The 14965-nt window shown below is 38.8% G+C and overlaps 2 protein-coding genes across 9 annotated transcripts in view; one reads left to right on the forward strand and one right to left on the reverse strand.

Annotated features, from left to right (window-relative positions):
- TMEM156 (transmembrane protein 156) overlaps window positions 1–14965 on the reverse strand; it is a 41938-nt gene that overhangs the window by 22079 nt on the left and 4894 nt on the right. For 4 of the 5 annotated variants that reach the window (XR_015803072.1, XM_088163276.1, XM_088163277.1 and 1 more), the window contains exon 1: window positions 3985–4120. The exons of the other annotated variant lie outside the window; for it this stretch is intronic. Coding sequence is in view for 3 of the 4 variants with exons in the window: in XM_088163276.1 (XP_088019402.1) it covers window positions 3985–4084 (100 nt within the window). In the remaining variant the exon portion in view is untranslated. Of the gene's footprint in view, window positions 1–3984; window positions 4121–14965 lie in introns of those variants that run through there. 5 annotated transcript variants of the gene reach the window in all.
- Window positions 6887–14965, forward strand: part of KLHL5 (kelch like family member 5) — a 50461-nt gene continuing 42382 nt past the window's right edge. For 2 of the 4 annotated variants that reach the window (XM_088163274.1, XM_088163275.1), the window contains exons 1-3: window positions 6887–7044; window positions 8862–8962; window positions 9846–9937. The gene's annotated coding sequence lies outside the window, so the exon portion shown is untranslated. The remainder of the gene's footprint in view (window positions 7045–8861; window positions 8963–9845; window positions 9938–14965) is intronic. The other 2 variants (XM_014871041.2, XM_014871043.2) reach the window with 1 other exon arrangement.

Raw genomic sequence — 14965 nt, forward strand, 5'->3', positions numbered from 1 at the left:
CAGCTGAAACAGTCCAATGCAATTAGGTTGTAAAGTAGCTATAATCAAAATGAAAGCTTTCTTTCTAAATTACACTGAAACCACAGAGTGAAAATACACAGAAAAGCTGCTGAATCCTCCAGCCACACCCTTCACATTCTCTTATATTAAGTCAACAAACATGGATTTTAATTATGACCTTTGGGTTTGGTATTCATAGTCAAATTTCAGTTTCAAAGTACTGTAGCTAGAGTACATTAATGCAGTTCTGGCAAGCAGCAAAAATCACATAGTTATAAATTTGTGTGATTTGTCTTCCACATTACAGTAGAGCTTTATCATGCAAATCTTTACTTGTGTTAACTTTGAACTACATTTTCAGCATACAAAAAACAAGAATAAAAAAATGTGTGTGACCCCAACATGAAATATGTATTTATGAATAACCACTTCCCAGACCTAATGCAGCACTAACCTATAGTTTTATAGCTATGTTTCCAGTTCTAGTAGTACCCTTGCATCTCTATAAAGGGAAAATTTTGTATCTAACTCCCATTATGAGCAACTGGAGCAATATGATCATAAATCCTTATGTATAGAGAACAAAATATGGCCTTTAGTTGCTCCAGTGCACAGCTGCACTCTGATGGCTCCAACAGGACACCTGTGCTCACAGAGCAGCAGGTTGACCTCAGAAAAGGTTCAGTAAGAGATTCCAGACAGGAAAGAGAATAAAATCCAAGCTCCAATGTCAAAGCCAATTATCTTCCTTTTATTAACACTACATCAGAGAGTCATAAACTTCTTATAAAACATAATAAATTGAAATGTAAAACATACAGGTAAGAAAAAGTTCATTTTGATATAAAGAGGAAAAAATATCAGACAAAATTTAGGGCTTGATCTTTCCCTGAGGCCAGACTAAGAAGTTTCCTGGAAATGCTTACAATCTGACCCACAAAACAGGTCATGGAACAGACTTCTGAGATTAAATTCTTCCACCTGAAAGAGGCATTTTGTGTAGAACTTGTCTGTGGAGATGAATCAGTAGCAAAAACTGAATGCTTACTCTGCTCTCATGGCAAGCCATGGCAACTGGACAACCAGTCTAAAAGCACTGCTACACCTTTCAAGGGCAACTAATCGTAATTCCCTAACATATCCTTTTCACCAAGAAATCTGTACATGGACTTGGGAATCTGCTGACTGGACTGTGACAGACATCTATGCTCAGCACTGCAAAGTGCAAATTTTGCTTCACAAATGGTTAAACAGATTCCAGAGCTGCCTGTGAGCCACGTTGTAGGTGTGTAAAAGGCGTGTTATCTGAGTGGAAAAGCTGTGAATGTTGTCGAGTGAGGGAGGATGCTTATCATTCCCTTGAAAGGTCTCTACTGAGAAAGCTGATCAAATGATGATCTAGCATAAACAAATTTCTTTTTTTCCATGTCACAGAACTGTGGCCTTTCTAAGGAGGGATATAGATTGTTGAACACTTGAAGAAGGACCACAACACTACACTTTCCCAATGGACTCCATGGCAGACAGAAAGCTATACCATACTCACTGCTCCTTACTGCAGGACTGGGGAGCACCCTCCCAAATGTAAACATCACTCTAGAAATGTGGAAAGGGTTTTGTGAAATCTGAACACGGGCCTGAATAGTAAACAAAGATTGCTGAGATGAAGCTATGCAAAGTAACTCTAGGAAACTGTTTTCTATTCGAAGTCCTGCAACCACATGCTTAATATTAAGAAGTTCTGTGACTATTAAATTCTTCTATAGAACCTCTATTTACAGGGTGATTTTTCATATAAAATCCAAATCTATTAAAATGAAATTATTTACAGGGAAGACCAAAGTTTGTAAAAAACGTGCTTCCCATTAAGAAAATCACAAATATTTCACTTCACATGGGCTTAACTCTTTTTCATTTGATCTGCAGTATTCTATTTTGAGTCAGAGCAGCAGCGTATACAGTTGCATTTTTTACACTTCCTTACGGAAGCTGTAGTCACCACATAATATTGTAGAGATGCAAGACCTACAGTACAAGCTGGGGAATACATAACTGATAGATTAAAGGAGATACACTCCATCAAATAGCAGGACTCAAGGGATAGGACTGGGATTGAAAGCATCAGGCCCCAAAAGGATAACCTCCTACTCTAAATCAGTGTAATTTAAAGGTTCAATGACTCGTAACCAAGCAAGTGGGCTGCGTTACAAATCGAAAGGAAACTTTTCACTTTTGGTAATGCTGAACTGTATTCTTTTGGAAAAATTGTAAGGGATTTTTTTTTTTTTTTTTTTGCAAATTGATTTCCTGCAAAATTTTTGTTTAATGAGAAATTTCCATTTTTATTCCCTCTCCAGAATGAAAGTAAATGCTGGAACTTCCCCTGGGATAAGACATCCAGGAATAAGAAGCTTTCTGCCATTCATTTAGGAGCTCGTAGAGGAAAAGCCAGTGATTGTATTTCACATCTCAAAGATTTCCAACAACTCTGTCAGCTGAAGCCTTGTGGTGTAACCAGCAATTTAAAACATTTACAAAAAAGTCTGCATATTTTAGGTTTGTCACAAAATCTGAAATAAAACTAGTTTTCAACAGAGGGTTTTTGATGTACCGGAGACCCAAAATCCTTAGAGATTTTGAATTTTTCAACATATTTACTTTCTAAGGCTTTTCAGACATCATTACACAGTTTGTTATATAGTAATTTAGTTTTTAAAACATCCAAAATGCAGCAATAATTCTAATTTTCCAAATAGAATATCTGTGCTGCTTCAACTATGATTCTGTTCTGCACATATACTTCACAATCTTATTTTAGACATGCTGTGATTAAGACAGAATTGCAGTGATCACACTATTGCAGCCTAAAGCATGGCCAACAAGAGCAATCTAGAAAAATTACCAGAGAAAAATGTAATTATTCCTTGATGTTTGACACTAAGGTTAATGTTTCCTTCTGGTGATAGTCCTGTAATTTTTTTATTTGCATAATCTGTGCTACAAATACTTTGTTTACTCCTGCATGGAGGTAAAACATTAATTATTCCAACGTCTTAAACTGAATTATGAATGTTATGATATTCAAACCTTATGACAGCTTACCATGTTTGTTCATTTATAAACTATAAAAATCTATACATTATATTCTAATTACTCATAAGTCCATTCTTTATGGTTAATGAAAAAAAAAAAGTATCCTAATCTGGATATTTTGATACTGATTTTTTTCAGAAAATCATATGCTTTACAAAGAAATTATGTTATGATGCCTGAGAATACACTCTTTGTCAAAGGGATGCTTTTTATTATAATACTTATTTATTCAAAAGCTTTCTTAGGAATATTTTAACTATTGTTAAATGTTTAAACTATTTTAAAATTAATTTACTCATGGACTTTTAAATAAGCACTGAATGAGCAACTTGCTTGCATGCATAGTTTGCATTTATCCTAAATCCAGTATCAGCCTTTAGGGTCACAAAGAAGTATTTGGCATTTATACTATAAGATTTGCTTTACTCAGTTATATCTATTCTGCTCTACTTTTTGTCAGGTTATCACTGTGTATCTCTTTCACAGACAGCATCTCATTACCAGATAGTAATCATACAAAGTTTTACAGCATTTAAGTAGAAAAACTTCTAAAAAGTTGGTTTTGAAGACATGAGCCCCTGCTATGAAAGAACATAAGCACTTACACTACTTTCTTCATGATGAAGACAGTAAAAAACACATTTCTTATTTCCACAGTTGCATGGAAATAGTTACCAAAAATTTTGCATTCTATGTAAATGAATTACAAACTCGTTTCAAATTACCACATTCAATTAACTCCGTTGGTTAAAAATCTAGCAAAGAGTCTATATCCTTTGTAAATTCCACGTGTGCAGCATCCTAACAATTGCTTTTAGGAAAGCATGTGCCATCTTTTCAATTGCAGACTTCGGAATAAATAAAAGGTTATTTTAAAAGCTGATCACTCACCTTCATGGATTTTGAAAAATTCAGGTAAACACAAAATAAACACGGTAATTATTCCTAGTGCTAATCTGAAGACTACTGGGTTTCTCAAAAGCAAGCACATGTCACTGAAGCACTCCCATCTAGCATACTGATGGTAACTTCCTTCCTGGTTTAGCTTTTAAGTTAGTGCAGACATTATGCAAAATAACATCTATTCATTTCCTTTTCTTATTATGACTTTCCTTTTAACTTCTCACTACATTAATTTGCAGAAAGCCGCATTCTGTTCTTACATGGGCATAGATGAGGATGATTCACTTAAATATGCTTAAGATAAAATTCATGTACCACAATGACAATAAGAAGAAAAAAGCAATTATTTTATATGTTTGTGGTAGTTTTGCTTAAAGAACTCCTTAATAACCACTTTATGTACCTGCTAAACAGTAAATCAATTATCTTTGTAAAGGAATTTTATTCTCATTTGGCCAAGAAGATTTTTAAAAATTGAGTCAGGCCCTCATTATAAAAATGAGTCAGAACCACATGAGTCAGCTACAGGAATTTTATTGTTTTATTTATATACATTTGCATGGGGCTAGATGGAAGACAACGTTATGTAATAGAGAATCTTTCAGACTTTTATAGACTATTGATTTGATCATTACAATCTAAAGTTTTTGATATGTCAATCAGTGACACACTAAGTACAATGAACTGACGATGAGTTCATATTATCACTGCTGCTGTATTCATAAAAGATGACAGATGTGTTGCCAATCTGTCAAGTGTCTTCAGTTTGCATTTTACTATACTTTATAGCACAAGAAGACTGGATAGAGCCATTGCTATTTCTATACATCACAGTCACAATCTTTCAGCTAAACTTTCCAGTAAAAAAGTGAAGTATTTAATTTTGACAACCACCATGATATTCTATAAATTTTTCTTATAGATGAGACTGCAAAGAACATTTCTGAAATGTTCTGAATAAAAGTACTCTGAATAATGCATATATAAAAACAACTTGACTCAAATATAGAGTAATACAGTATAAAGAATTTCATTAATTCAGAAAGATGTCTTCTGAAGTATTTTTCCCCCAAGCCATTAAATATTGAGTACTACTCAAATTAAGTAATACTGTTGAAATAAAAATAGGATATGCCCTACAAACTCAAAATGCTCTTCTTGTCACTTAATTATCTCAGAAGATGAGTAAGGCAAGTGGAAGCAAATACAGTATTCATTCTATAGAAAGAGTTCTAATGAAGTTGTAGTGAATATACATTTATTAATATGATATTTTAAATGTAGCACTCTCATGCAATGAAAGCAATGAAATCAAAACAAAATGAACTCTGATATTTTGACAGTATTGTATAATAGAAGCAATAGGATACAAAGTATCATAGGTATGAGTTTAAAAGGAAAACATTACCCAATTTATATGTCATCCATTAGGAAATTAGCTGTACTTTGTTTTTGCTAATTTGCATTGCCCCTTAGGTATCTTCCATATTAGTTACTTATATTTTCCTGTTTTCAGTGTTTTATGGTGTTCACCCATCCTATCTGTCCAGAAGAAACTAAGAAAATACTGGAAAACAGCAGGAGGACTTTTCAAGTACTGTGTGTATCTGCCTCTTTCTGATACAGACTATCACCACTGATGGTAGTGTCCAAGGTCAGAATAGATATTGCCCTCCAGGATTCCACCCAAGCTCAGGCTGATACAGTATTAACCTGTGGAATATGTTCAACATCAGATTGTACAGAAGGCGGCTTCCAAGAACTCTGCAGTAAGCTGATGGGGGATATCTATTTTAGGCCTATTGTGATGGCAGATTTTAGTTTTATTTCTGAGTTCAGAGTACCCATGTATGATTTCTCTGCACATCCCTCAGGGCCACAATAAACTTTAGACACTGCTATCTTCTGGCAGTTCTCTGTGTGTGTTTGTGTGCTTGTTTGTGTGCATATGTGTGTATGTGTGTGTATGTGTGTGTGTGTGTGTGTGAACTCGCTGAATCAAGTGTGTGTGTGGCCTAGCCACACACCAACCTGGGAAACATGAGCTTTCTTTCTTGAGGAATATCTTCCCTCCACCTTGCTAGCAATTTTTATACAGCTGGAATAACTAGCATCTTTGAAACCCCCATCCTTCTGTCAAGTTTAGTTCAAGCGGGCTCAGTCATTTAATGCCAGCCGGGATGAGAACTGTCAGACATGTGAAGTGCACAGCCACGCAGGCCGTGTTTCCGGGCAGAACAAGGCACAGCAAGCGCTGTATATCTCATTACTACATCAAACCTGCACCGCCACGCCTCAGCAATGGCCTCCTGCGTCCTTAAATCGGTTTGAGCGGTTGGAGGTGCATCTGACTGTCACACAGTCTATTAATTTGGAAAATTATTCAGCCTCTGGATGGCATCGGTCACTGCTAAGGCATTGCGTGATGAGTGCAGGAAAGGCCGCGTGTGTTTGTACATGAGGCGGTCAGGACCAGCTGCCTCAGCAAGGAGTACAGGGTGCTGAGAGGTGGCGAAAGGCTGCGGTACGTATTACCACAGATTTATTTCTCTTAAATGGGGCAGCGGGCAGCTACGGAAATGTTTGGCCTTGTGCTTTTGGAAGAAAAGCAAAAACACGCAGGGACAGGAAGAGGACACCGCCTCCGCTGTCGCTTCCCCTGCCCCGCCGCCAGGGGGCGCGCGGCGCGGGCGGTGCCGCAGCCTGAGGGGGGCGGCCCTGGCCCCGCCCCGCCACTTGCGGCCACGCGCCGCTCCCGCCCCGGGGAGTGGGCGGGGCCCGCGGGGAGGGGGCGTGTCCCAACATGGCCCCGCCCCTCCCGGGCCGCCCGAGCGCAGGGAGGGGCCGGAGCGGGGCCGCGGGGACGCGACAGCGGCGGGCGGGAGCGTCCAGTGCCCGCGGCTCCGGCGGAACGAGAGCGCTGGCGGCCGCCGGGCGGGGCGGGAGGAGAAGGCACGGGAGGGGACGGGAGAGGGTGCGGGGCCTTCCTTGCGATTTTTTTCTTTCTCCGCCCCCTCCCAGCCGCGCCCCCTTCCCGGACCGCGAGAGGTGAGAAGGGCGGTGGGGGCTCGGCAGCGAGGGGAGGGGGCCGCGGCTGCCGGGAGGGGGAGGAGAAAGCGAGAAGGAGGAGGAGAACGAGGGCTGGCGCCTGCGAGGGGTGGGAGCTGGTTCGCCCTCACCGCCAGCGGGCTCCTTCCTGCCGGCCGGCTGCTGTGAGGGGCTGCGGGCGCCGCCCGCGGGGGTCCGATGCCCGGTGTCCGGTGCCCGGTGTCCCATGCCCAGGCTGAGCGGGGCCCGGCGGGAGCCGCGGCGCTCGGCGGGGCAGTGCCGGCGCTCGGCCGAGCGGGGCGGGGCGGGGGCGGCGGGGCGGGACACGGCGCGGGGTCCGGTCCCGCCGAGACGGGCTGCCCCAGTGGCCGGCTCGATTCAAAGCGGTCAGAGCAGACACTGGTAGAAGTGCACTGACACAGCTCTCTGGGATTTAATCCCGTGTCTCTTAACCTTCACCATCACAGTATGAAATAGTGGAAAACAGTTTTTTAAAAAATTTGAGACTGGTCGAACAGATTACAGCAGAGACTGATTGCCAACTCACTACATGAGGAGCGGCGTTATTACACGGGGAACAAAAAGAAGTATAAGTGTTGAACATCAAAAAGCTGCTGATTATATATATTACTGGTTTATGTTTTTCCTTAAAGCGTTTTTGTGGCTTAGGGCTTTGAGCTGGGACTGGTTGAGCTTCGCGAGCAGCGGGGAAGCCCATCTGAAGCCCAGCCGCCCGAGGCTCGTAGTCGGCTGTTCGGGCAGTAATGTCAGAACAGTAAGAAGGGAAGGCTTGGCTTTGTTCCTTTCTTTTACTTAAAAGTTGATTATGAAATTACATCAGGTAAACTCTAAATAGATTCATCTTTTGAAGAAAAAAATTATTGCTCAGGTCTTCTACGAGCATGAACAGGATTAAAAATTTGAACTCATGGTAATGTTGGTGTAGCTCGTCTAGACAAACTCTATGTACTGGATGGGTGGATCCTTTTTAAAAACAGATCACACGATGTATTTTCATGAGTAATTCATCAATTTCGCCAAAAATAATCTGATCATTTCTCATAAAGTTCTTTTTGCCTGGGAATTTCCAGGGGCATATGTGGATTAATTAAAAAAAAAAAAAAGCATCTTGTTCCTGAACTTCATAGGTGCATTCCTGATAGGGCAGATTGTATTCCCGTTTTATGTTTTTTTCCCATTTTCTGCTAGCTGCACAATGCTAGGGAGCATAAAGCACGATAAAACCAAGATAATAATAATAAATAATAGCCCTAATCTGAGTTAAATACTGTTTCCTCTGCCATGTGTCAACTTCATTGAACCATCCATCCCTCAGTCATGTCCTTTGCATGGGCAGGTCCACTACCAAAGGCAGCATGTTTGCACCATGACAGTAGACTAAAACATTGTGTTTTACAGAAATGTGATAACTGCTGATTTAAAACAGAAAAGAATTTGAGTGAAGATGAAGAAAATCTTCCATTAGATCATTATGGTCAAACAGTAATTGCAGGCTGTTGCTAGACAATTCATGACAATGACAGTTCATACTGGTGGACTTGTTCCAACTCTCTGGACTTTTGTATCACCTGTGCTTTTAAAAATATTATTGTTTGCTTATGTTTATGTCTAGTGGTTTTGTTGATGTAATTCAATGTTTCATGATATGGTAAAGAAGATTACCTAATCAGATGTAATATGACCCAATAATGGAAGTTCCTACAGCTCTTAGGAAATTGTAGTATGATTTTACATTTCCCTTACAAAATACTTTGAGTTTTCTCTTTCCATAGCAATTAAATTGCTTTTCCTTACAGCATTCTTACCAAGTAGAAAAGTGCAGAAGTTACCAACCTGAGTGTATACAGCTTGTTTTTCGTCATAAGAACAGAATCTTTCATTCAAAGTTACCAGCAAGGTAATACTGACCATAGACATGTGTATGTTTTGGCTGCATGGCCTTAAAAACAGTCATGTGGGAGAGAAGAAGTTATGTGCTCCAGATGCAAGAATGAGGTGGTATTACCCTTCAGAGACCTGCACAGTTCTTGAAGCTAGTAAGAAAGATCAGACCATGAGAGGTTACATATTAGGTATCACATTATGCATGCAGGTATCATGGCTACTTTCTTTCACTTCAAAGTGCATATAGTAATTTGTTTGGTGCCAAGCCAAAAGGACATACATACTATTTCAGCAGGCTAGATTTTTTTGAGTAGAGTCTAATTTTGGTAAGAAAATTTTTAGTGGCTTGTAAATAGGTAAGGGTTGAGAACACTGTAAGTGTGAAATTTTATAGAGCTGCTCAGTTTAGGGGAGCATGTTTAGTGGTGGTACTTGGCTTTATTCACCAATGCAGTCAGTGTTATTTGGCACCAATGTTCAGCTTAAGTGTTCATGTGGCAGATCAGTTCTTCACTGCTTTTCCCTTCAGGGCAGGGAGTCGAAGATAAGGGTGACAGTGGACTAAGGTTAATTTTTTTTTTTATTAAGAGGTACTGTCTTTGTAAATCAGCATTTCTTGAGAGTTTACATATTTACATTTCATATTAATTTCCCCTCTTTTTTGTGAGTCTTTGTTGATGGGTATGTAACTTGAAGCTATGGAAGGAACTAAGGTGACAGTTGTGTGGTGACACACTTTTAGAACTTCCTATCAGTAAGTGTAAGAATCACAAAACAAATTGAAATAAGTTGTATTTGAACAGAGTAGGAAATCTGCTTTTGAGATTATTCCTTTTTTTTTTCTCCTCTCCAGTGGTGGTTCTTACTTGTTTGTATTGTTATTTTTCTGCCTCTAGATTTTTTTCTGCTACCTCAGTTTTTTAGAAAGAGGAAGACAAATGGAACTACATGATTCTTTGAACAACTAGAGATGGTTCCAGTGTTATAGGTAAGTCTTGTGTTTACTTAGCCCACAAGGTTACATAGTCTTCCTTACACCTGAAATTTCTTCTTTTTTTGTGTGTTATATAGCACATCTTGTAAGGGCTTCTTTCTGGCAAGCGTGCATAAGCAGCTATGACTTTTCTCTTGTGGGCTTCCAATGCTAGTGTTTGGACCATTTTTATGTGATTTCAACACTTGTGCTCTTTATCAAAACATGCTTTATAGAAGACTGTCAGCATTACTGTAGAGTTAAATTTTGGTCTTTTCAAAATGCATGGGAAGCTTTTGAATCTTTTGATCATTATAGGAAAAACAGGAAAATTGATACTTAGTCTGTTATAGAAAATACTACTTTATAGAAATTCTTATGAATAAAGGCCCACCAAATGCACAGTCAAATCTCATAGCTTAATACTGACTGGGTTTCGCTTTATTTCATTTTGTAGCAGGAAAGTATTAAGACTATTCCAAGCAAAAGTGATTTTCAAAGGGAGTAGCTTTGACATTTGCACAAAGGAAAAGGATAAAAGAATGCTGAAAGCATGAATACATGCAAGAATCTAGCTTTATCTGAACTCTCTATAAAGTTAAATACTGCTGAAAAATAAGTTCTAAGGGTGACAAAAGCAATCCAATTAGTTTAGAAATGCTAGGTTTTACTAAAGTGAAAAAAAATCTGCTCTCTCGACTCTCTGCTTTGGGAATGTTGATCAATTCCTCTAGAATTTACTCATGTAATACAAATACAGAAGCGAGATGGTCTTTCTCCCTGGTCATGTCATGATCAGTCATAGTGTTTCCCTCAGTCAATCCATATCCTTGTTGGTATCTTCCACCATATAGGATATCAACACTTTCTTGAGCTTTCAAAATTACTAGAACTGCTAAGGTTCCTCAGAAGTTACTTTGTGAAGAGGCTTTGCATTTTCACTACTTTGCAGTAGTTCAAAATGTGGTAGCTCCACCTACCAAAATAGCCAACCTCCTCCAGGCTGTCAGAATTTGTGCAGACTTGACCTGCACCCTTTCTACAGTGGTCATGAAATTTGAAAGGGACTTGAAACAAATGCCAAAATGTACTACAAAGAGAAGGAACTGAAAAGGTTGATCCCTATGGGATATATCTTCATTCCCATCTTACTGGAAGGTAGAATGACTAATTATCGAGCAGGGCTGCTGATTTTTAATTAAATCTTACAGACTTTGCCGGCATTTTTCCAGAGGACAAATTTCTGTAAAGTTGATTATTGATTTCAGGCTGTTCAGAGGAATACTTTGCCAATTAATTACCTCTTCCAACAGTTCTAAGTGCAACTGATGTTAAAAATCCTGATGTCTTCCATGACAATGGGATATACTTCAAAGAAAAATTTTTGAATGGTAGCTTGGATTCTTCCAAGAGCATCCATCAGATTTTCAGAGTAAATGGAAGACTGCTCACAAAATCGTACAGAATGTTTTTGTAAAACAGTGAAATTTTAAGTAGAGTGAATATTGGTTTAATTTCTTTGAAAATGCGTGTGGATAGGCTTGTTTCACTGCCTTAGCTGATGCTTTTGTCAAATAGCAAATATACATTGTATTGACTCTGTTGAAAAGAACTTAATAAAGGACAACGGTGATATGATCTGTCTAGAACAGATTTGAGTTGATTTGGGTGGAAGTTGTATCATTCATTACAAATAAAAAAGTTCACACCATTCTGAGACTTACTGTAGCCTTGATCTCAGAGCCAATAGAACTTGTCAAAATGAGGCCAAAGTATGCCCTTAAAACAGATTAAATATTCACAGCACCTGGCTTTGTCCTGTGATAATATTCATGGTGTAGAGTAAGAAAAGAGTCAAGTCCATAGAGGTTTATTAACCTGGACTGTAAAGAATACAAATAGTCATATGGCTGAATTAGCAAATTAGTTAAAAGTTTACAAGTAGCGTGTATGTGGTAAGGAGATGTAGGAGAAGATCATAGGAAGATGAGATTTTTATTAGTGGTTTTGATGGTTGGATTGTTTGCAAGCAAGTTCTTACTTGTTAGCAGAGTAATGTTTTATGTTGACTTTTGCACAGATAACCTATCAGCCTGACAGTTTCTGTGAAGCATTATGTGTTGGTTATTCATTAGATCCATATGCATTTGTCCGGTAGATAGATAAAATGTATCCTAGTATTCTAAAAATAAATACTTTTGAATATTAAATTATCACTTCATCCTTACCAAAGATGAAATCAAAATTTAAATCTTGCTCTTTTACATGGAATGTGGGAAATTATATTTTTAAATGTAAATGTAATCACAAACTTTTGCATTCAAACTATAGTGAGAGCATTAAGGAGGTAGGGCATTTTGTAATGTTATTATAACTTGATATGGCTTGGCAAGATCTTCACCAAGCACCATAGCATTTTAAACTTGAAAGTATTTTTCAAGGAAATAAAAGCAATTAACTAGAATTACTCTCTGAGTTTATAAACATGTGGGTAGATCAAGTGATAAGTAATATAACTTCACTTTGTACCTCCTCTCACTTCCTGATAGTTTTTGTAATTAACAAATACAAATTTAAGTTGCACCTTTGCATAAGAAATTGTCGGATGGTTCAACTCAAGAACAGTTGTACTTAAACCAGATAAGTTCAGTGAATATTCGAACATTATTGTTGTTTGAAAACTTATAAGCTCAATGAATGAAAAATAATTTTTACAAATACTGAAAGCTAAGTAAAGAATTTTTAGAACTTTGAACTAATGAAGAAGAGTGATAGACAAATGATTGCAGACCATCTAAATCTGAGGAGATCTACATGCAGTAGTACAACACATAGTTTTGTATTTTTCTTAAGAAATGGCTAGAGTTGATATGGAAGGATGGAAAAAGCACATGCTAAGCAAATAATTAATGTTTTTTGCCAATTATGCTTTCTCCTTCTGACAGTTTAGCAATCTGGATTCAAGATTTTTCCCTTTTTTGAGCATAATTACTTCAGTAATAGACCTCGTGCCCCTGGGAGTGCCAACAGTATCCTGTGCTCTTCCTGGCACTTTATTTATATTGCTGGTATCTAGTTCTTGCTCTCTGTGTAGAGAAGGAAACATTTAGGGGTTCCTTTAAAACCAGGGGTAAGGCAACTAAGATGGGATCAGTATGCTGTTTAGGATAGCTGAACAGTTAACTCTGCAAGTACTTCAGTGATTTAAAGCTTTAATAAGTGGTCAGATTTCTGCCATTGTTGCCTCTATCCTTAAGCTCGTTTCAGTTTTACACAACCATGGGAAGGGTAGGAGCTCAGAGCTGTGTTTGAACAGTCAGCTTTTGCGTTGATTTCTGTTCTACTTTGTTTATAAATATTGGGCATAGGCGATATGATGCTCAGAAGCAAAAGATAAGCAACTTGTGAGTCTGTAAGTTCCCCAAGCAAGTTTGGTTTATGTCTTGTGGTTTAGTCAGTTCTTCCCTAATAACCTTTCTGTCTACTTGCCAATTTCAGTTAAACTCTTACAGAATGGAGCCTTTGTTGGGTTTAAATTCCTGAAAGGTTTTGAAAATATGGGTAGGTAGGAAAGGACAAATAAGTAATACTGTTTGACCTGATGATGAGCCTGTCTGTTCTCGATCTGAATATGACAAAGAATTTGCTTGTCCTGCCTGTTCTGGTACTTGGCTGGCAGGGATACGAGTATATGTGGGATAAGGGTGACTACGTGAGGTGAAATATGCAGAATAACTGTTGTTTTAGTCAGAAGAGCTCGTAAAATAAACCATAGTGGGGAATCTGAGGTTACTTTCTCTCCACAAACTGTGGAGACAGAATAAGGAACCTAAGAAACCAGTTTTCTGACTGTGGTCAGGAATACATGGTGACTTGATGTATAGCTTAACCTGTGATTTAATAGTATCCAAGTATAGAATTAAAAGATATTTTTCCTTATGTGCCTCAGATAAATAGTATTTTAAGCAACATTGATCCAGGCAGTGAACTAGTTTTATTTTAGGGTGAAGAGGGTAGTTATATATTGTGATTTGATCTGCTTTTTTTTTTCCTTATAATATTTCCATGAGCCAAATCATTAGTGAAATCAATGAAAGCCTTTAGTTAACATTTCCAATTTAATCATCTTGCTTTTACAACTTTGTAAAGCTCATTGTAACATGAAAAATCTGTCATCAAGTCACAATGCTTGTAATAAAAGCATGTAATACAAGGCAGTGTATTCTCTTCTCAAGTGGGGTCACCAAGAGCAAGTTGCCCAGGACCATACCAGACAGTTTTTGAATACCTCTGAGGATGTAAACTCCACAGCCTTTCTGAGTAACCTATAGTCAGTCATCCTCGCAGTGAAAAGGTTTTCCTCATGTTTAGATGTTGTGTTTTAGTTGTTGCGTATTGATTCTTGTCCTGTCACTGGACACCCCTGAAAGAGTCTTGGCTCCATTTTCTTTGATCCTTCCTTTCAGATATTTATGCACATTGATGAGACCCCCTTGAGTCTTCTCTAGGCTAAACAATCCCAGCTCTCTCAGACTTTCATTTGACAGAAAAGCTCCAGACCGTTCTTCATTTTAATGGACCTTCTCTGCACTCCCTGTCCAGTATGACCATATCTCATACTGCTCAGTAGAGGGGCAGGATCACTGCCTTCACTGGCTGGCAGCACTCCTAATGCAGGCCAGGGAGCCATTAGCCTTCTTTGCTGCAAGGGCACACTACTGTTCATGTGCCACTTGTTGACCAGCAGGTCCTTTCCTGCAAGTTGCTTTCCTGCTATGACCCACAGTGCCTGTGGCCCACAGTGTGGGGTTGTTCCTTCCCAAGTGCAGGATTTTACATTTCCCTTTGTTGAACTTCATCATGCTCTGAAGGCCGATATTGCTGGTAAAGACAGAGAGCATTCACTATCTCAGCCTTTTCCATATCTCATGTCACCAGGGCCCTACCCCATTCAGCAGCAGTCCCATGTACAGAAGACATTCCCTGGACAATCTTTTGTTATCTGTGTACCTATACAAGTTCTTCATGTTACCTATGATACCT

This window comes from Sturnus vulgaris, chromosome 4 (genome assembly GCF_052056855.1).
Source record: "Sturnus vulgaris isolate bStuVul1 chromosome 4, bStuVul1.hap1, whole genome shotgun sequence".
Classification (NCBI taxonomy): Eukaryota; Metazoa; Chordata; class Aves; order Passeriformes; family Sturnidae; genus Sturnus; species Sturnus vulgaris.